Source organism: Eufriesea mexicana, unplaced genomic scaffold, assembly GCF_001483705.2.
Source record: "Eufriesea mexicana isolate 0111107269 unplaced genomic scaffold, ASM148370v2 scaffold1824, whole genome shotgun sequence".
Lineage (NCBI taxonomy): Eukaryota > Metazoa > Arthropoda > Insecta > Hymenoptera > Apidae > Eufriesea > Eufriesea mexicana.
Genome location: NW_016909928.1, coordinates 486120 through 507554, shown reverse-complemented (window position 1 = coordinate 507554; position 21435 = coordinate 486120). Strand labels below are relative to the sequence as shown.

The 21435-nt window shown below is 27.6% G+C and overlaps 4 protein-coding genes across 4 annotated transcripts; 3 read left to right on the top strand and 1 right to left on the bottom strand.

The window, feature by feature from the left end:
* Positions 1 to 879: 879 nt before the first annotated feature.
* On the bottom strand, positions 880 to 5846 carry LOC108549154 (protein PF14_0175). Its single transcript, XM_017902414.1, has 5 exons — positions 5577 to 5846; positions 5220 to 5341; positions 4937 to 5089; positions 4513 to 4871; positions 880 to 4437 (listed from the first exon to the last, which is right to left on the bottom strand). Exons 2-5 carry the CDS (start codon positions 5338 to 5340, stop codon positions 880 to 882), a joined length of 4191 nt encoding a protein of 1396 aa, XP_017757903.1. The 5' UTR covers position 5341; positions 5577 to 5846.
* Positions 5847 to 6891: 1045 nt separating this feature from the next.
* Positions 6892 to 9660, top strand: LOC108549135 (uncharacterized). The gene is made up of 8 exons (XM_017902392.1): positions 6892 to 6972; positions 7038 to 7195; positions 7277 to 7540; positions 7599 to 8294; positions 8410 to 8572; positions 8697 to 8829; positions 8902 to 9488; positions 9565 to 9660. Exons 1-8 carry the CDS (start codon positions 6892 to 6894, stop codon positions 9658 to 9660), a joined length of 2178 nt encoding a protein of 725 aa, XP_017757881.1.
* A 699-nt stretch (positions 9661 to 10359) lies between these two features.
* On the top strand, positions 10360 to 14316 carry LOC108549157 (uncharacterized). Its single transcript, XM_017902420.1, has 16 exons — positions 10360 to 10375; positions 10434 to 10703; positions 10829 to 10966; positions 11047 to 11386; positions 11482 to 11526; positions 11610 to 11735; positions 11817 to 11975; positions 12081 to 12209; positions 12380 to 12564; positions 12629 to 12737; positions 12822 to 13043; positions 13153 to 13367; positions 13425 to 13644; positions 13726 to 13909; positions 14018 to 14120; positions 14201 to 14316. The coding sequence occupies exons 2-16, from the start codon at positions 10452 to 10454 to the stop codon at positions 14309 to 14311; spliced, it is 2538 nt and encodes an 845-aa protein (XP_017757909.1). The 5' UTR covers positions 10360 to 10375; positions 10434 to 10451; the 3' UTR covers positions 14312 to 14316.
* A 581-nt stretch (positions 14317 to 14897) lies between these two features.
* On the top strand, positions 14898 to 20317 carry ClC-c (chloride channel protein 3). The gene is made up of 11 exons (XM_017902390.1): positions 14898 to 15067; positions 16948 to 17057; positions 17156 to 17333; positions 17525 to 17874; positions 17951 to 18112; positions 18186 to 18473; positions 18540 to 18722; positions 18808 to 19022; positions 19110 to 19670; positions 19779 to 20156; positions 20230 to 20317. The coding sequence occupies exons 2-11, from the start codon at positions 16959 to 16961 to the stop codon at positions 20315 to 20317; spliced, it is 2502 nt and encodes an 833-aa protein (XP_017757879.1). The 5' UTR covers positions 14898 to 15067; positions 16948 to 16958.
* The last annotated feature ends 1118 nt before the right edge of the window (positions 20318 to 21435 follow it).

Sequence of the window (21435 nt, the reverse complement as noted above, 5' to 3'; positions counted from 1 at the left end):
TTACAAGTAAATGTATCTAAAAAGAAAAAAAGATCATCCAATATTAAAAATTTATCTATACATTAACTCTTTCTTTCTTTCCGGCGCTTATCAAAATTAATAGTGCTATTTTAATAATTCGGTGCGATGCGACACATCGATAATATTAACTAATTAAGCTGGAAAGAGAGAAATCACTTATAGCATAATACTTTTTCTTATTTTCTTAAATCATGTAACAACGATCTTCTCTTGCTCTCGATTTCCTAACATTATTTCATATATAAGATTAATGTGATAAGGCCTCGGACATTTTACTATAGTTGTTTCTTTTTTAAAAAGAGGGTATGCGAAAAAAGAGCCAATCGAAAAACTGTATTATAGCTAAATCTACTGGAACTTTAGATTAATTCTCGAGGCTTTGGTTAAATATTTAGTTGACTAAGATATATTAAGAAACAGATAATAGAATTTGTTCTGAAATATGATAAATACTGTAAACTAATAGATTGCGTGAAATTATTTTATAAAAACTCGTCACATAAATATGATTAATTATACGCAGTATTTTTTTCCTATATAATCTTTATACAACTCTTACGTCAAATGTGACTGTTAATATACTTAGTCATTCTTTCCATCTTCTTTTCGTTTAAATCAAACATGAGTCATATTTCTAATTACTACAATTTTTAGACGCAAAATAAAGATTTAATATTAGCAATACATTAAGCATAGTATTATGTTAATATGCTTAATGTTTTGCGGTTTAAAAATCGTAATAATTAAAATAATAACATGCACTTGTTTTGTATTAAGAACATTATGAAAAAACTCGGAAGTAGCGATATCCGAATATTTCAATATATGCAAAAACATACAGGTCATTTGATGCAAAACTTATGTCTCTGTTTTATTATTTTGAATCTCAGAATTATTCTGTTGTCCCTCAGATTTTTCACATTTCTCATTTTTGGGTTCTTCTGTTTCTTCTTTTTCAATAATTTTTTCAGAAACTTGTATTATCTTTGTTTCATTCTGTTCACTTTGTTGTTCTATATTTTTTTCTGCTACTATTTCCTCTTTATTTTCACTAGTAAGATCTCCATTAATTTGAGTAGTTGAGTTTTCTTTCTTTATATTTACACTATCACTATCCCCATCAAATCGGTTTTTCTCTGAATTTTGTACTTTTGAAGTACATAAATTTTGTTCTTTACATTTTATAGCTTCCTTTTCTACTCGTTCTTTATTTTGATCCTGATCACCAGTACTTAGAGGAGATGTTTCTAATTTAGTTTTTGAATTAACTATCGATGCATTTTTATTCTGTCCAATGCTTGAACTAGAAGAAAGTGAAGTTGATTTAGAGTTCCGAACTGTTTCTGTCAGTACTTTAACAGTTTCCGTGTTACAAAAATTTCCAGTCTTAGATAAATTAAATGCACTGACATCTTCTTGTGATGTACTTTCTGGAAGAAACAGGTTATTAGTCTCAAGAGATGTTGTTGCAATCGTTTGTGTTTCAGGTTTGACCAAGTTATAAGATGCAGGAGAAATTGCTGTTAAAGAGGTAGTTTTAGGTGACTTAGGTGAGGAATAAGTGCTTGGTGGTATTCTCTGAACTGTTGGAGGTTGTGAAACTGGAGAAAAACCAGTAGTTTGTGGAATATAACTAGATCTTTGATATAATTTATTAATTGAAGGAGGTAAATTACTATGGAAGGCACTGGGAGATGGAATTCCTATTGGTGAACGTATCAAAGGATTTGGAAATCTGGTAGCATCTGGAAATGGTGGTGGAAAATGAGAATAAATTAATCTAGGATTCATGTTTGGTGTTGGAGAAGGTATAAAAGGGCTTGTTGAAAGCATATTTACTGGAGAATTTTTTGGAGATATTGGTGAACCAGTACTCCTACAAATATCTCTTGAGAATGGAGGATTTGGGTAATTCCTTGCACTAGGAGAATATGGAGGTGGTGAAACAATAGGTGAATTAACAGTTGAGACAATTGGAGATAGGGTTTTAGGATCTATCTTCATCATACTCAAATTCCCATTTTTAGAACTACTAGATGTATTTGTTGTTGTTGTTGTTGATGTCATTGTTGATTGTTCTTTTTCTTTACATTCATTACCAATGCCATACATTGGTTTCACTCCAGAAGCAGGATTACCCAAATATCTTGGCATATTTCTCATTTTAAAAATCTTAGCAGGTTTAGACTGAATAGTTTTACTTCTTTCAAAAAGTGTAGTTTGATGTAATTGATTTTGTGTTTCTTTACTTTGATTTTTAACTGCTACATAATTATTTTTAGAAAGTGTAGGATTCCAACATTTTGGAGGATCACGAAGAGTCTTGTAACCCACTGCTTGACTTTGCTTTTTAGAAATGGAAAGAACCTTTTGTAAAGAGTGTGATGTTGCTATTGGAGAAGTAGTTATTAATGAAGTAGCCCTAAGACTATCTTTTACATTTGAATAAATATTTTTGCTTTCTGTTGTGATTGCATTACTATTGGGTGCATAAACGGGCACATTTGGAATACTTGTATGTTGTTGCAGTTTATTAGTAGAATCTATGGTGATTGATGGTGAACCATTCTTTCTTCCAATTTTTAATAAATCTGGAATATCAGATTTACTTCTCGCTTCTGTTTTGTTTTTTTCTTTAGAATTTTCTCCAATTTTCGCGCAAATATCATTAATTTTTGAACCAGAGGCTCCAATTTTTGCACAAATTTCATTTAAATTAGAACCCTTTGTAATTAATTCAGTTTTACGAATAGTTGGTTTCATTAAGGAAATTGGAATAGCATCAGGACAAGGAGGTACTGAATATGTATTAGTTATTTCCAAATTTGCTTTTAAAACGGACTCTTTTGAAGTACTTGAACTTGGGTAACTATTCTTTAAAGAAGAAGACACATTAATAGAAGGTATAGTAAATGCTGTAGGATTTTCTGATACTGAAGAAGTAGGCACTTCATTTTCAGAAACTGTAGTAGCAGATAATTTTTGTGTTGTTGACGCCGTCAAACTCTTGAGAGAGCTTTTTAACATTGTACTATTTACCAAATCCTGAACTGTGTAAGGAAATGTAGATGTAGATTGACTTATTGTTGATGTAAAAACTGATGAATTGATTCCATTACCAACAGACATAGGTAGAGAAGTCGAAAGATTTAAAGATGTAAGATTATCATTCGTTAACGGTTCAATTTGCGTATATGGTGATTTTTTAAGAAGTGTATTTGTTTGTTCACTTGTTCTTTGACAAGATTCTGTTAAAATTTGATCTGTTGCATATGGTTTTTTTTCTGAAGTACTTTCTCCTTGAACAGAATATTCTTCCTTTTGATCAACTGATTGCACATGTTTTATGTTAATTTCTGTTTCTTTTACTTCAGAACTAATTGAAGTACTTGGGTATGTTGATAAAACTGATTCAACGTTATCCTGTAATTCAGATATAGATTTTTGTGATATGGTTTTTGTAGAATATGGAATTAACGATTTACTTATTGTAACACCACAATTATTTGTCATAACTTGTGCTTTTGAAGAGTCAAAAGAATTTTTCAATTCTGCAGATTTCAAAGATTCAGTAATTTTTATGTCTACCTTTTTAGACGATTGTGGTATAATCTTTCTATCTCTTGCAATTTTCTTTGAAGAAGCATTATTACTACCAATTTTTGGTTGAAACTGCAATTTTACACTTAGAGCATTGATTTTTGACCCTGTATTCACAAACTTTACTTCATTTTTTGAATTCTGCTTAGAAGTTTCCAATTTTTCCATAATAATATTATTGTTATTTTTTGATGTCTCTTTTTGATCTTTATTTTCAATATTATTATTTCTAATTTCATATTCACTTAGATATTGCGTTATTTCTTGTGACTGGCTACTTTTCTGTAAAATTGATTTATCTTCAATATTGTTATTATCTAACAGATTTTTCGATTCTTCCTCAAGTTTAGAGTTTATATTATCTACTTCTTTTATGGAAGTCTTTATAGCTTCTGTTTGATTTGAGCTTTTTTGGTCATTAAATTTGTTTAATTTGGAAGAAATATCAGACTCATTAACACTTTTTCTGTCTAAAGATTGTTCATTTTCTTTACTGACTTCAGACATGTTATTTCGATTAGCACTGTCTTCAATTATTGATGTATTTATTGTTTCAACACTAGTAATAGGGTCTTCGACTCTTGTATTTTTCTTAAATTGTTGGTCCGTTATACCTGTAATGCTCATTATACCAGTTTCAGAAATTTTTAACTGAACTTCCTTCCATTCTCTTTTTATTGATTTTTCTTCTTTTGATTCAATAGGATCGATTCCAGCATGAAGTAAAGACGTTTTATAATTGACATTGTCTTCTGAAAGTTTTATTCGTTTTGGAGAAGATTCAAATATCCTATAACTTAAATGCAATGGCACTTTCTGAAATAAATATAACAAAATGTTCAGAAAATAAAAATTTCTATGTATTTTAAATAATAAATTTTTAATACTTACTCGCCTCCAATGATAAATATACATCACATCCATTAATGTATAACTACTGCACAGTGGTTCCTCTTTATACATTACATCAACCCTATGTGCATCAGTTAAGCCATACTTAGCTCGTATAAGCTTTTGTAAATGAAAAATGGTTACTGCAGCAGGACAACGAAGATACCGCCTCAACAAAGATTTCACAGCTATTCCTTTAACATCCTTGGATGGACTAAAATATTCTAATGATAAACTAAGGGATTCATCCGGAGAATATATATGTGATTCAATAGGTTCTCCTCTTGCCTCTGGAGATGTTGCTTGAGTGCATGCTTCAGGATATTTTGAGTAAAATTCTCTCCTACACCGCATTTCATCTAAAGTATAAATATTCATATCAATTATTAATATTATGCTTTCTTCAGTTAATTATAGGACTTACTTTGGTAGCATCCAGGTACCAGTTTATACACAATGTCCTGCAAAGTGTGGTCTGGACGAATGTTGAGTAGTGGTTTACTTTTGTGCACCTGTACCTCACATATTGGACAATACTTATTGTTCTCCAGATACTTGACGATACAGCTCCTGCAAACTGTAGTGCGACGTTAATCGCCGCTTACATCAATATGCTGGAATCGTCGCTTAACCCTTTTGCAATGATGAAATTGCATTTATTCACCACAAACAAAAGGATTAAAAAAGCGACAGAAGAATACACATACACGAATGCAAACACTCTATAATAGTAGTGGCATCAATGAAATATCCACTGCATAATTTGCACGTCAGCTGATCGTTGAGTTTGGACAACCGTAAGCGATGCCCTCCACTCTGACCTGACATCCTACAGTAAGAAAACTGAATTAATTTCATATATTTAACTTAGAATCAACAAAAATACTACATAAATTTCAATAACACAAAAAATTAATAATATTGAGCGATAAGAAATATTATTAAATAAGAACTAAAACGATTTTTCCAAATAATTTCTAACAATTTGTACATTAAAAATATTATACAGTAATAAGTTTAGGAGCTACCACACCTAAGTACCATAATTTAAATATTAAACTTACGTGGTAAATGACGCGAAAACTGTCTGTTTTATCTAATAATCGCCATTTGATTAAAGAAGTCAGGAAAGTTGGGTCAGAACTCGAAGTGAAATTTCACGAATCCTCATAATGAGAACATTCATTAAAAAACTGACTCAAATCCGTTAAAAACAAATTTCTTCCGAAACACAGAGCGTTGTCTGATTCTACGATTTTTTCAAATTTGAGTCAATCTAGTTCATTGTAAAATAGGCCACGATACGAGGAAAAACTCTGAAGACGACAGCAAAACAAAATGGTGGATAAACAATCATGCCAATGACATTTCCAAAAACATGAGTTTCCTTTAAGTTTTTCTCTTCAATCATATTTCACGGGAGAATAAGAAAAAATGAAAATAATGTTTAAAATAAATAAATTATAGAAAACATATTTCAGTAATATAACAAGAAATCTTTCAATAGACATAAATACTACGAGCTATTGCAACAGATTAACGGTATCATTTATCGATATGACTATTTAAGTACTTTATACAATCCAGAGATGGCATTACTAACGCATATTTAAATTTATATTTCACTCAGAATTAATATTTATGCGATATATTCGATTATAAACCCATTAAAAATTATTTATGTTATATAATAAAATTTCATTTTATTGTTTTTATTAAAATATACGAAATAAATATAAAGTAAAATGTAAAGTTACATAATATCATGCGAATATGCTGTATTTTACATCTATTTTAAGTTAAAAATTTAAAAATTTTTTTATTTTTCATTTATTAAATATAATAGTTTATGAATTATGATAAACCTGTAAAATATTATGTTTAAGTATAATATTATATGTAAATAAAGTATTAAATAAAACAATTTTAATGTTGTTTTACTTAATAATAGTTAAATGTTTATAACTATTTAATGTAACTCTAGGTATTTAAGATATTTTTGTAATTTAATATTACATAATAATTCAAAATTTGAATTGTTATTATTTTACGGACATATATATATATATATATATATATATAAAAACGTGTAGAAAATGGGATTTTAAATAACATATATGATTCGTAGTCTACTCTTCTTGTTATTTATGATCAATGTTTATGCAGTTAGTAGATAGAAGGACATGTTAAACAAATATGTATAAAATATTTAGATATTCGTTTTTGAATAATAAGATCTGATATTTTCATTTTATATAAATGTTGTGTTCAATTTTTTATATCTAATTTTAGCCATTATTATCATTTTTATTTAAAACAAGAAAACATATTTTTATCTGTTATTGTTAAAATATTCTTTACAAAACTTAAGTCTATGAAATGGTTACATTACAAGATATTAGTATACAGCTTATGAAACCAGCAAAAGATCTTGCTGATTGGAAATTTCCATTATCGCAGGTATATTATATTATTAAGTTTATTATAATTAAATATAAAAATAATAATATTGTGTGTTACTTTAGATTTTAGAAGAATATTATGCTTTACTAGAAGAACCATGTAATATTAATTTTGGAGAAGCAGCACTTGTTCTTCAAAATTCAACTAATGTATATGTACGAAGAATTGATCGTTTACTTAATGAGACAGAAATTTTAAAACAAACCTTTTTTGGCTATGAGTAATTAATTTATTCATTTTTTATCAAAAAAAAAAGTGTAAATTATAATTATTTTTATATTTATGTTTATCTTTCTATTAGGGAAGAAGAAATTAAAAAATCTACGAGTAAAGAAAAAAAAATGCTCAGAAAGGCTTATATTGATTTTGAAAATTTTGTAATTATTGATTTAGAAAAAGATGTTGGGAAACATATTGATAAAAAGAATCAATTCCAAACACAGAAGAAAGTTAAATTATTAAGTCATCGATTTACACAACTGGAAAACTGTGTAACTCAATTATGCATTCCTATTCATATATATGATATTTTCGGAGAAGTCATTGGAAAAAAATATGATTTTCGGTAAATATGAATTTATTTCATTTTAATGTATTTATAACAATATATTTTTAATTTTAAGGTGTAATCAAACTTTAAATACAAGTGGAATGTTGGTAGATGAATTAATACCATATGATTTTACACGTATTCTTACTCCTTCTACTCCAAAAGGAAGAAATTCACTGTCATCATATTCAGAACCAAAAACTCCTGGTACTGGAACTTCAGGATATCATTCGATTACTTCACCAAATGATAATGAGTTTATTACACTTATTCATGATGAGTTTGAGGATGAACAAAACTCTTCATTAATAGAAAATGACTCTTCATTAATAGAAAATGATTCACAAAATGATTCAACAAATGAATTACAAGTTATAGAAGAGGAAAATATGATAAACAATAATCATGATAGTTTATTTGGTAGCAACAGTAATTTAAAACAAACTAATACTGAAGAGAATGTACTAGAAAAGTATCATAATCAACAAAATATAGTGCAAAGTATTAGTGACCAAAATTGTTTAATTCAGAATTTGCAAGAAATGAATCAAATTAGGGAGGGATGCAAAATTGGAGATACAGTACAAATAGATCTGATAAAAGAGAGTAATCAAAATAATATTAAGAATATAGTACAACTTGGAAATAGTAATCAAGTGAAATTTAATAAGCAGATAGATGATATTTGTAAAGAGAATGAAATTTTTCAATTGAGTGAGTCTAATGACATACGATGGAAGGAAGGATTACTTAATATGCGTAAAAGAAGGTATTCCTCAGAAAACTATTCTATAGAAAATATAGAAATAGAAATAGGAAACTATATTCTATTAATTTTGCAATTCACGATATTAAATCAATGAAAGTATTAATATTTTTATTAGGAATCGAACAACAAAGATGTCAATATGTTCTGTAGATGACATAAATGAATATGATTGGAAACCAATGCCACTTCTTCAAGAAATAAAACATGCTTTGTCTAATAATCCATCTATTTTGAATCTTCCAGATTATATTTCCTTTCTGGAGACAAAATTTGGTTCTGTATGTATACATAATTATTTTTAGCCTCCTTTGTTTTAATATATTATATTCTCAATAATTGTTTCATTGTTTACATATATGTATGTATGTGTCTCTTCTTATTTATATATGTATTTATTTTTAGAAAAAGCGTAAGTTTATATCAAAATTGAAAAAACCAGAGTGTTTAGCAAAATTTGTTTTACGTGAAGCTGAATTATTCACAAAGAAAAATACGGTTTTACAAACAAAACTGAAATTCAGACATTTACAAAAACGTAAGTTACATTGAAATAAATTATATTTTAAAATACTATTACAGCACTTTACAATACAATTATTTTTGGCAGGGGAGTTAGAAGATTTCATGAAGAATTTTGATGAATGTTTAAATGGTACAGAAAGAGAAAATGATAATTCTCGGTATGAAGCTGTAACAGATATTGCTCTCGATTTATCGGATTTCCGCTTGTCTCAAAATCAAAATAATTCAATTGAAAATAGTATTGAAGATATATCAAGTAGAAGTTCTTCACCTATGGATATTACATTACAATCAAGTATTTGTCAAAATTCACTTGATATACTTGAAAAGTCACCAAATTCATGTAATCGATGTGAATCTTCAATTTCGGAAATTAATTTATTCTATTCTTTGCCGGATTACCAAACATTAATTGAGGACAAAATGAAAGAGATTTTTGAAGAATCTAACGTTACAACAGAATTAGATCTAACTGTAGCAAAGTGGCATGCTTCTTTACAACCAAAATTATCAGAGGCTGAAATCAGGCCAACATTTCGAATTCATGATTATTCATCTCGTATAATAGAAGCATTACAAGCATTAGACCAAAAAAAAATTAATTTTGATAGTGTTGTTCAAGACAAACCTGCTTGTGAAGTAGCTAGATACTTTTTAGCTTCATTACAATTGGTATTTCCATTTTTATTATAATTAATTTACATTTTAGAATCTTGTATGAATTATGATAACTTTTTTATTTTTGCAGGCAAATACTTACAATGTAGAAATAAGGAGGGAAAACAGTGATAACAGTATAGAAATAACATTGCTCAATAATGGAAAAAATTATAAGAAAGGTTAAAAAAATAATTTTAGTATTATGTTGTTTATAGAAATGTAGGATTACTATAGGTATTCCTATGTTTGATATTTAACACAAAAATAACTATTTTTTAAATATAGGTATTAATATCATAACTTTATAGAATATAGCGTATTCTAATAAAGTAATACATACTTGCAATCCATATATATTCAAGATACAATCATTTTAAATTCGCCGCCATATCTAATATAAATATGAGAATTATTTGGTTAGTCATTTCCTTTGATAATAGAGTATATAATTGCGCATGTGCTGTCATCGAAATAGTATTGCTTACCGGCTAGGTTACGAAGTTCCAGGTGCGTTAGTTTACATTGAAGTGACTAAAAGATGAGTTTAATTTTATTTTAATATTATTCTTTGTTGTATTTGTCAAAATGACTAATAAGTAACTTATAAATAAAAAGTACATTTATTGTTACATATTTTTGAAGTATTTAAAGTATTATTTATATTTAATATTTTGGTAAAATGTTATTTATGTCTAAATAAATTAATTGTTTTTTCAAAATGTCATTTTATTAGCTTAAAATTTTTGAATGATTCGTTATATCTAAAAAGAATTTAGTACTGTATTAAATTACTTAATAGTAACCAATCAGCCAATTTGAATCTGTTTGCTCTCCCCTTCTTTCTAATTTGTTTGATACGTTAGGGATACATCTCTTTAGGGGCATACAGTTTTTCTTTGGTAAGTTAAATGTAAAATACTTTTTTATTATAAAGATGATAAATAAATAATTTTTAAGGATTTGAAATACATAATTATGGAAAAGAAAACTTCAATGAAGTCTACACAATGGATATTACAACCATGGAGTCTTTTATTCCTTATTCTGATTCAATTCTTGGTACAATTTTTAACATCTATCTATCTTTATACTTATATGACCCGTGTGGAAACAGATGTTCTTATTATGCAAAACCAAGACTTTTTAGAAACTGAAAAATTGGTACGAAGAAAACGAAGTAGTGCATTACCTGTAACAGAGGATAATAAAGTTTCAGATACCTCTAGGGTATGTATTGTTAATATAACACAGAAAAGATATATTTTATGTCCTTATAATTATATCCTTACCTATTTATAATAAGGATTAAGAATTAAAGTTGATAAGGATTATAATCCTTATTTATATTTTAGATTTGGCAAGAGAAAGATACATTGAAAGAATCTAAGAAAGTAACTTCATCTCCTGTAATAAAATCAGGTTTGGCATCTTCGCCAATTACTCCTACAGGACATGATTGGGTATGGTTAAATGCAGATACTCGTGTGCAGGTTAAATATTTGCTTCTTTTAAATAACTGAAAGATATAAAGATATTATAAAATTTTAATTATAAATATTGTATATTTTAGCTTGATGCAATTGTAAAGTTTTGTCGATCATCAATGGAATATTGTCCACCAGGTTTGCCAGGAGCACCAGGAAGTCCAGGAGCTCCTGGGGAACCAGGCCTTCCTGGATTACGAGGTATAACTGGTCCAAAAGGACCACCTGGTTTGACAGGTCCTCCTGGTCCTCGTGGACCAAAAGGTGATATAGGACCATCTGGTTTTGATGGAAGAGATGGAGTACCAGGGGAACCTGGTCTTGATGGAATACCTGGACGTAGTGGATCAGATGGGTCACCTGGAATGAATGGTAAACCAGGACTGAATGGATCTCCTGGTCGGCCTGGACGTAATGGCACAGATGGTACTTTACTATTTTTATTACTTATTGTTGTTTCTAACTTTCACTGTTAATTTCAAAGTTATTTTTAAAGATATAAAAATGTACTATATTTTTAGGATGGCCAGGTCAAATGGGACCTCAAGGACCACCTGGACCGCGCGGTAACTTATCCTTATTTCAAATTCGCACATTCTAATTGCACGTGGATGAAAAAGAGATACGTTGATGATGTAAACAACTTTAGGAGAAATGGGTCCTCCTGGTAGACCAGGCTTATCAGGACAAGATGGCAAACCAGGGATATCAGCCTGGAAGGTGAACACGAATGATTATAATATGAATGATTTATTAATTCCACCTTCTATCTTGGGCAAGTAATATTTAATTTTTAAATAATTACATATTGAAAATTTACTTGATCAAACAATATATTTTTTGAACTATTTTTCAGATGATCGCATGTTACCTGGAACATTAAATTCTACAGGATTAATCTCTGTCCACGAAGGTACTAATTTACGACTAAAATGTGTAGCAAGTGGAAAACCTCAACCCACTGTTCAGTGGTTTAGAAGTGATGCTACTGTCATCCCTGTAGGATCTTGGCATGGTAAAATAAAATTCTATTATTAATAATTATAAAAATTCTCATGATATTTAATAACAGTTAGATTTTAATAAATGGCATTTAACAAATACATAATTTATTAAATAGTTACCTCTGTAATTGGACACACATTTAACATCAGCGTAGTTAATAGAGAACATATGGGAGAATATACTTGTGTTGCTAACAATGGAGTTCCACCTCAAGCATTTAAAAGATTCAAACTTCAAGTTAAATGTAAATATTTTGACATATATGTGTGTATATATATGTGTGTATATATATATACATATATACACATACATATATATATATATTATATATATATATACATATATACTTTTATGTATACATATGTATATTTATTTATTTCTTTTATTATAAAATAAAAAAGGCTTATTTTTTAGTTTCTCCTTTTATCAGAATACGTAATCAAATGATTCGTGTACGTAGTCAGAGCACTGCAGTTTTAGAATGCGAAGTTGAAGCATTTCCAGAACCAATTGTTTATTGGGAACGTGAAGATGGACGTCGTCTCAAAATGTCTGATAAATACAGACTAGAAGTTTATGACAAGCGGGATGTGTATAAGGTAACATAATAATGCTTTATACAATTTTTACTTCTGTTCACTTTTAAAATATATAATTTTTTAGCTTAAAATGCGTTTAAAAATTACAAAGATAACATCAGCAGATCATGGTACCTATCATTGTGTTGTTAAAAATGATATTGACACTACTAAAGGTTCATTTATAGTTGATGGTAAGATATTTATTATATATTTATTACATATTTCTAGTCTTTATGATTTTCAAATCAATTAAAATTGACATTGCATTGTTTCAGATGATGTAAAAAGTATGGAAAAGTTAAAGATAGGAAAACAGCAACATGTTACATATGGAAAACCAGCACCACAGCATGTTGATTTAGAAGAACTTTGTGCACCACATGAAACTTGTGCAGCTTGTCCTGTTTTAAGATGTACTTTCACAGATGTTGCTGAATATTTAAATATTCAACCACTCAAAAATGTTAATTTTACTGGACTTCCACCAAGATTAGCAGGTATAATAGAATAGATTTACTAATTTTTTCGTTTCATTATAAATGTATAATTCTAAATAGTGTATTACTTAATAAATTGATTACTTATCAATTTTATTTCATTTTGGAGATGGCATAATTGAAGCAGTAGGGAAACCAGTTTTAAAGGGTAATATGGATGATCATTATGGAAGCTGGATGCATGACACATCTAAAACTGATAGTTATCCAGAAAAACTTTGGGTTACTCGAAAGAATGAAACTTCTTTCATTTTTGAATATAAGTCAAAAGATCAGTTTAAAAATGCGAGTTCATATCCTATCGCATTACCGTATCCATTTCAGGTATAATATAATAAATTAAAATTATATATCTTGATTTTACATTAAATTTATTTTCAGGGAAATGGACATGTAGTATATAACAAATCATTCTTTTACAATCCTATAAATCGATCTTCAATTTTTCGCTTTAATCTTCATTCCGTTTCTGATCATGTATGCGATAATGAGTTTTCGCGATGTGAATTACATCTTCCAGGATTATTAGTAAACACAAAAAATTATCTGTATACACCGAATCATAATTTTAATTATGTTGATTTCAATGTAGATGAAAATGGTAACTGTATTGTAATTTATTAAAACAAGTACTTCTTTTAATAAAAATAGTAGATAATAAATACACTACCTTCAATAATAGGATTATGGATAATATATGGATTGCCATCAAATAATACAGTGGTAATAAAAATGGATGCAACTAACATGAATATTCAACATGCATGGAACATCAGTATTGACAATCACAAATTTGGAGAAATGTTTATTGCTGGTGGAGTACTGTATGCTGTTCATAGTGTTACAGAAGAAACAATGAAAATAAGGTAAAATTTGTATAAGGAAAAGAACAAGAAAATGTTATAAACTTGAAAAATTATATATATTTTATAATGTATTTTATTTTATAATCATATAATGATATATATTTGTAGGTTGGCTTTCGATCTTTATAAAAATATTACAATACCTGTTCATTTATCATTTACAAATCCTTATCACAAAACTACAGCTGTTAGCTACAACCATAAGACAAAAGTAAATGTTTTACAATAAAAAAAATAAATCAAATAAAATAGATGTTCTTAAATTTATTATTATATTCTTTATATTCTTAGGAACTTTATACTTGGAATAAAGGAAATCAATTAGCCTATCCAATTAAATATCAGGGGTCTGCAAATGCTACAGCAAAAGAAGAATTCAGGGGTGCAGAAACTGGAATTTAAAATCAACATCAATGTGACATTGAAAAATTAATGGAATATATATATATATATTTTATCCTTTCATTTTTCATAAATGTATTGATAAAAAAGGGACAATATGAGAAATACAGACTTTCTCTCCATTCACTGTTATGCTTCAAATCCTTGTTTAATTGTTTCCTGTGATTTAAAAAATATGTAACATTGATGAAAAATATTATAAAAGTAATTTTATAAATTCTATGTGTTTAAAAAATTGAATTAAAAAAAAAAATAGAGATCATAGTAGATTAGCAGTAAATTATTTTTTTACAATTTCTCAGTAAATTTTAAAAATTCGAAACTTCTAGCGTTCTTCATAAATATAACATTGTTTATAAAATTTGTCGATCTTAAATATAACTTTTTTGTTGTAAGTTTAAATTTATTATTTTATTCTATTTTATTATTTTTCAAATTTAAGCGAATAACAAATTTTAAAGTATGTTAAGTAAATCAATTGTTCAATACAATTCAGTAAGGTGGCGCATGATGACACATTTAATTAAATAAAGCGTAAGAAAATAGACTAAGTGTGTAAGAGAGAAAGAAAATGCTTTGACAAGTTCTTACTTAGTCAGATCCTCTTAGTTTCTCTCTGATTAAAAAGAGATATTCATAGTTTGAACTAAAATTTTATCTTGTAGAAAGTAAATGACATGATTAAACATTAAGCAATAAGAAAAAGGAAAGGAATTCATGAATAGAAAGCTGAAAAGCGTTCTACCTAAAAAAATGGTAAGTACAATTAAGCAACTCGGCATTTTGATCCATCGAAAATATGATGTTAATTCTAACCTTGCAAAGATCGAATTAAGGAAAAATTATCCTATAGTGAACTTCAAGCAGAATTTAAATATCTGCAATGATTTATTTAAAGATCTATTCGTTTCAACCTCTTTTTCAGAATATTTTCCTGCACATTACATGGATGTCGATAACCTCACCTTCAAGTTGTTTGAAGTAATCAAATTTCCTATTTCTATTTTTATTTGTTGTTTTTTTAATTTTTATACTTGGAAGTTAAAAATCAATCCACTAAATTAAATTATAAAAGTGTCATAATATGTTGATGAATAATGATATTGGAAACTCATTATCTTTTAGTATGCATTGATCATTTCAACATTTATTTCATTTTTTAGTATTATAATCAATTTATTCAATACAATTTTCAAAACAATTTTAAGATATTTTGGTTACATTATTTATTAGTAATTATCTATTAGTAATTAGTACACTATAAATCTTATATATTTTTTTTTTGTAACTTTTTTTCTTTTACATCAAAAATTTATTTAAATATCAAATAAATTACTATATGTACATATATTTACATAAGCTACTAATAAGTAAAAGGAATATTTGACGTAGACTATGTACAAAGTGACAAAAGAAGATCATATAAATATCTTTGGTATATCTTCTTCTTTTAACAAATTATTGTTATTGACTATAATAAATTATAAATTATAAAAAAATTTGTGCATAGTAACAAACTAAAACAATGCATTGATGCATTGATTAATACATTTCAATGATTTAATGTATATTTTATATATATACCACATTTTAGATTTTCTTCATCATTTTATTTTTTTCTTTAATCTGTGATTTATTAATCTATGAAAAAATACTACTTTTCATTTATAGATATTATATACAATGTTATGATTTTGTATGGATTAGAAGCACAACTAAAAGAAAACTATCATACTATAATATTTTTTATATAATAATAAAATTATGTTAAAATTTCATTATATGCAGCTGTTGTTTAATATTATATAGATTCTTAAATATTTTAATATAAAAGTAAACATGAAAGTAAAAATTGTCTGAAATAAACAATATTAAACTATAGAATTGTATATTATAAAATTACAGTGTTAATTTTTAATAAATAAATATTATAAATGTTTATAATATTACATTTAGTATATTTTAAATATTAAAAAAGATTATTCCTTTTGTTACGTTCATTAATATATAAGAATTGAAAATATATATTATAAAAAAAGATATAAAGATGTATTTGATACAATATTTGCTTACATTTACTAAATTATATATCAATAAAGTTATGTTTTTATAAAAAATTGTTATTTAAATAATGAAAACAATTATTATTTTAAATAATTATTTATTATGTAATAATATAATACAATGAACTATACTAAAAGAAATTAAACCTTAGCTTTTAAGATGTTTTATGAATCATTCATTAATATAATCCAACAAAATATACAGCTTAAACATAAGATAATCTCTTATAAGACAATATTTTTAATATGCTTATCAGTATCACAGTCAGAAGGAACAATGTTGTGTTGAGTGAAGTTTCAATATTACATACTATAAAAAGATAATTTTTTTATGTTAAGTTACTGCATTGTTTGTTGTTACTATCAACCTTATTAGTATGTTTGTTAATAACAATTGAAGACATACTTCATACATTTTTTGTTTTTTTTATGTAATATTATTTAACTTCTTGTTTTTTTTTTATTTAACTTTTTATTTAACTTTTTCTTGTTTAAAACTTTGAAATATTTTATTCTTTATTTTTGAACATATTATACATATATCAAATAGTTATATTGTATTTGTTCTTATAGGTTGCAATGCCATGGAGAAATTTCCACTGAAAGGTACAACATTATTGAACAATACAATTACACAAAATCATCAGTATTCCTTAACTACGTACCAATCAGTTGATACAAAGGTAAAGGTAAAATATGATGAAATTTGACAAGAAAAAATAAAAGAATGGAATAATAATGATAGTGAAAATTTAAAGAACAAAAATTTAATTAATTATAGATAGAAAATTCAGATGATGTATACTTCGTAGAGGATGTACAATCTCGAAATCGATCTACACGTGACAGTAATATAAACAGTGACGACGATATGTTGGAAGTAAATAGTGCAAGTTCTCCTCATGGGCAGAACTCAGTTCTTTCAGAATGTATTCGTATCGACGATTCTTCCTCTCATAGTAAGTAATATATGTAACATACAATATATAATATAATTTTTTAATGCATAATTTGTAAAAATTAAAACAATTTTTGTGTAACCAATTATAAACCCAACTCTGAGTCACTAATAACTCACCTAATGATTGTGACGACTATAAACCTCGAACAAAAAAAAAAAAATTTATTTTATATTATTTTATTATTGTAGTTTCAGTTGATTCTGATGACATTCCTGGCATTGGACAATATGATGATTTTCACACTATTGATTGGCAGCGAGATATTGCCAGAGATAGAATGCGTCATCGATACATCGTAAAAAAGAAGCATGATTCCATTTGGGGTTTAATCAAAGGAGCCCATGATGCTTGGTCTGGCTGGCTCTGTGTTTTACTAGTTGGTCTCTTTACAGGAGTCGCAGCAGGTATCATAGATATAGGAGCTTCCTGGATGACTGATTTAAAATTTGGTATATGTCCACAAGCATTTTGGTTAAATAAAGAACAATGTTGTTGGAGTTATAATGAAACAACTTTTGATGGTGGTAACTGTTCTCAGGTATATCTAGTTTATTATTATAGATTTTTTGTATTCTTAAATATTTTTTTTTTTTATCATCCTTTTCTCTTTTCAGTGGCGAACATGGCCAGAAGTATTCAGTCAATCAAAAGATGGTGCCGGACCTTACATGATCTCATATATGTTTTATATTGCTTGGGCCCTTTTATTTGCTTCGCTTTCTGCTTCATTAGTAAGAATGTTTGCACCATATGCTTGTGGTTCTGGAATTCCTGAGGTGCATATGGAAGGAATAAGGAAAGTCTTAAAAATATAGTCATTTTAAATTACACTTTAAAATCACTTTTTAGATAAAAACCATTCTAAGTGGATTTATTATTCGTGGATACTTGGGGAAGTGGACATTAATAATTAAGTCAGTAGGTTTGATTCTATCGGTCTCAGCAGGTTTAAATTTAGGCAAAGAAGGACCGATGGTTCATATAGCTTGTTGCATAGGAAATATATTTTCTTATCTTTTTCCAAAATATGGTAGAAATGAAGCAAAGAAACGAGAGATTTTATCAGCAGCTGCTGCTGCAGGAGTTTCAGTTGCTTTTGGTGCTCCGATTGGGGGTGTTCTTTTTAGTCTTGAAGAGGTACATGTTAAAAGAAAGACAGTTTATTATATTACTGAAAATATATATTTAATAACATTTTTTCAGGTGAGCTATTATTTCCCCTTAAAAACTTTATGGAGATCGTTTTTCTGTGCCTTGATAGCTGCTTTTATTTTACGATCTATAAATCCATTTGGTAATGAACATTCGGTACTTTTTTACGTCGAATATAATAAACCTTGGATATTTTTTGAGCTAATACCCTTTGTCATGCTTGGAATAATTGGTGTAAGTTTATCTTTCTGTACATTCCTTTCTATAATTAAAAGATTGTTAAATTATAATATTTTTCTTTTCCTCTCCTTTACAATAGGGCGTGATTGCTACTTTATTTATTAAAGCAAATTTATTTTGGTGTCGTTATCGTAAAACATCGAAATTGGGTCAATATCCAGTTACTGAAGTTTTAATAGTAACAGTTGCAACTGCTGTTATTGGGTATCCAAATCCATATACACGGATGAGTACAAGTCAACTTATTTATTTATTATTTAGACAATGTGGAGTGTCAAATGCAGATATTTTATGGTTTGTAAAAATCACTTTTTTATTTTTTTGAATTAATATTAATTTTGAAATGTATTATAAACTTTTTTCTTTTCTTTGTTCATATAGTGATTATAATAGAAACTTTACTGCTGTAAAGTCAGCAATTGAAGTTGCAGCAGCTGGTCCTGGAGTCTATAAGGCGATATGGCTTCTTGTTTTAGCATTAATTCTAAAACTTGTTATGACAATATTTACATTTGGCATGAAAGTACCTTGTGGATTATTTATTCCATCGCTTTGTTTGGGAGCGATAATGGGTCGTATTGTTGGGATTGGAATGGAACAACTAGCGTATAATTACCCACATATTTGGATATTTAGTGAAGCATGTTCAACTGGTGTTGATTGTATAACTCCTGGATTATATGCAATGGTTGGTGCTGCAGCGGTTCTTGGGGGTGTTACTAGAATGACTGTTTCTCTTGTCGTAATAATGTTTGAATTAACTGGAGGTGTGCGATATATTGTACCATTAATGGCAGCAGCCATGGCAAGTAAATGGGTTGGTGATGCCCTTGGAAAACAAGGCATTTATGATGCTCACATTGGTTTAAATGGGTATCCATTTCTTGATAGCAAAGATGAATTTCAACACACAACTCTTGCAGCTGACGTTATGCAACCTAAGTAATTGCACTATTATTGTCATCAAAATATTATATTTGTATAATATGTCTTTCACTTGCTGTATTTTACGATTTCTATTTATAGTTATTAAGTGTAATTCTTTTTTAGACGCAATGAAGCCCTTCATGTGCTTACTCAAGATTCAATGACAGTTGAAGATGTTGAAAATTTATTAAAAGAAACGGAACATAATGGTTTTCCAGTAATAGTTTCAAAAGAATCACAATATCTTGTTGGTTTTGTATTACGAAGAGATTTAAACCTTGCAATTGCCAATGCTAAACGTATGACAGAGGAAATTACTGGACAATCATTAGTTATATTTACAAATGGAAACAACATTCAAAGTCATTCTCCTCCACCACTTAAGTTGAAGAAAATTCTTGATATGGCTCCAATAACAATTACCGATCAGACGCCTATGGAGACTGTTGTTGATATGTTCAGAAAGTTGGGACTAAGACAGACACTTGTTACACATAATGGGTACTTATTTTTAATAACTTTACACATTAATCATACCTAATGGAAAATTGTATTTATTTTTTTACTATTACAGTCGACTACTTGGAGTTATTACAAAGAAAGATGTATTGAGACATGTAAAACAACTTATAAATATATATAAAAGATACAGTGTTTTATAATGCATGGTATCAACCAAACAATTGGATACACTATGCCAACAGTATGATTTTTGATATTTTCATATAACTGTTAATGAGCAATTTGTTTTAATTATTAGTGACTAAAAATGAAGAAATAAATAGGTAAAACAGTTTTAAATCATTGCACTTCGTGACTTTTTATATGTCTTATTATGTTAAATCTCAATCCAACTTATATGAATTATACATTCAAAAAAGTTTTTTTTTATATGTAAGAAAGTAATTCAAATAGCGCTTAATATTTTTGGAATTTCTTACATTTTTAGCTTTCATGTTAATTCAATGTATCGATGAAGTATTATACGTTATTTAATTACTACCTGAGATATCATGTAATTTGTTATTTACATTGTGTTTTAAACCTTTGTATCAAAAACTTTGGAAACACATTTTTATAGTTAAATCGATAGATTAATAGTGAACCAAGTTTTAACATATGTACGAGTAATTGTGGTATTAAGTAGAATGTTATGTAGTACAACAAATTTTATTAGTAATAATTTACAGAAATAGTTTACATTTAAATATCAATTTCATTTTTCGTAATTTTCATCTTTTAGACATACTATGTTTTTTTGAATATTTGATATTTATAGGTATATGTACATATATGATCGTGATTAATATGATTTCTTTTATTTTCCATTGTACATTTTAGGTTAAAGAATTGCAAATACTAATCGAATTTCTATAAGCAATGATTAAATGAAAAAAACAAAAATTGTTTGACTTAACATTTATAATTTATATTAAAAGAAAAATATTTCTGCTGTTACAAAAAGTGAATTACAAAACTTTAAAAAGTACTAAATTTTTTTTCATCAAAAATCTATACATACTTATGATCATGTCGATTCCTAATATACATATGTATATATGCAAATATAGTACAATATGCACGCAATTAGGCACATGTGTGTATGCGTGTGTGTGCGCGCGCGCATGCTACGTGTGTGTGTATATATATACACACAACATTATGAATATTGAGGTTACATAAACGTATCTTAATATATATGAATGTTAAAATATAAATGTAAAAATAAATATTATTTAAATATTATTTACAGTAAAATCTCATTAAGAATTATAAGTAG

What these genes read in the sequence shown, in the direction of transcription:
- LOC108549154 (XM_017902414.1), bottom strand. Translation starts at nt 5,340, where the DNA reads ATGTCAGGTCAGAGTGGAGGGCATCGCTTACGGTTGTCCAAACTCAAC. An exon ending in GGTACCTGGATGCTACCAAA is followed by an intron (nt 4,872 to 4,936) that starts GTAAGTCCTATA and finishes TTTATACTTTAG; the next exon opens with ATGAAATGCGGTGTAGGAGA. An exon ending in ATATTTATCATTGGAGGCGA is followed by an intron (nt 4,438 to 4,512) that starts GTAAGTATTAAA and finishes TATTTATTTCAG; the next exon opens with AAAGTGCCATTGCATTTAAG.
- LOC108549135 (XM_017902392.1), top strand. Translation starts at nt 6,892, where the DNA reads ATGGTTACATTACAAGATATTAGTATACAGCTTATGAAACCAGCAAAA. An exon ending in GGAAATTTCCATTATCGCAG is followed by an intron (nt 6,973 to 7,037) that starts GTATATTATATT and finishes GTGTTACTTTAG; the next exon opens with ATTTTAGAAGAATATTATGC. An exon ending in ATTCAGACATTTACAAAAAC is followed by an intron (nt 8,830 to 8,901) that starts GTAAGTTACATT and finishes TATTTTTGGCAG; the next exon opens with GGGAGTTAGAAGATTTCATG.
- LOC108549157 (XM_017902420.1), top strand. Translation starts at nt 10,452, where the DNA reads ATGGAAAAGAAAACTTCAATGAAGTCTACACAATGGATATTACAACCA. An exon ending in ACTTCCACCAAGATTAGCAG is followed by an intron (nt 13,044 to 13,152) that starts GTATAATAGAAT and finishes TTCATTTTGGAG; the next exon opens with ATGGCATAATTGAAGCAGTA. An exon ending in CATTACCGTATCCATTTCAG is followed by an intron (nt 13,368 to 13,424) that starts GTATAATATAAT and finishes ATTTATTTTCAG; the next exon opens with GGAAATGGACATGTAGTATA.
- ClC-c (XM_017902390.1), top strand. Translation starts at nt 16,959, where the DNA reads ATGGAGAAATTTCCACTGAAAGGTACAACATTATTGAACAATACAATT. An exon ending in TCATGCTTGGAATAATTGGT is followed by an intron (nt 18,723 to 18,807) that starts GTAAGTTTATCT and finishes CCTTTACAATAG; the next exon opens with GGCGTGATTGCTACTTTATT. An exon ending in ACACTTGTTACACATAATGG is followed by an intron (nt 20,157 to 20,229) that starts GTACTTATTTTT and finishes TTACTATTACAG; the next exon opens with TCGACTACTTGGAGTTATTA.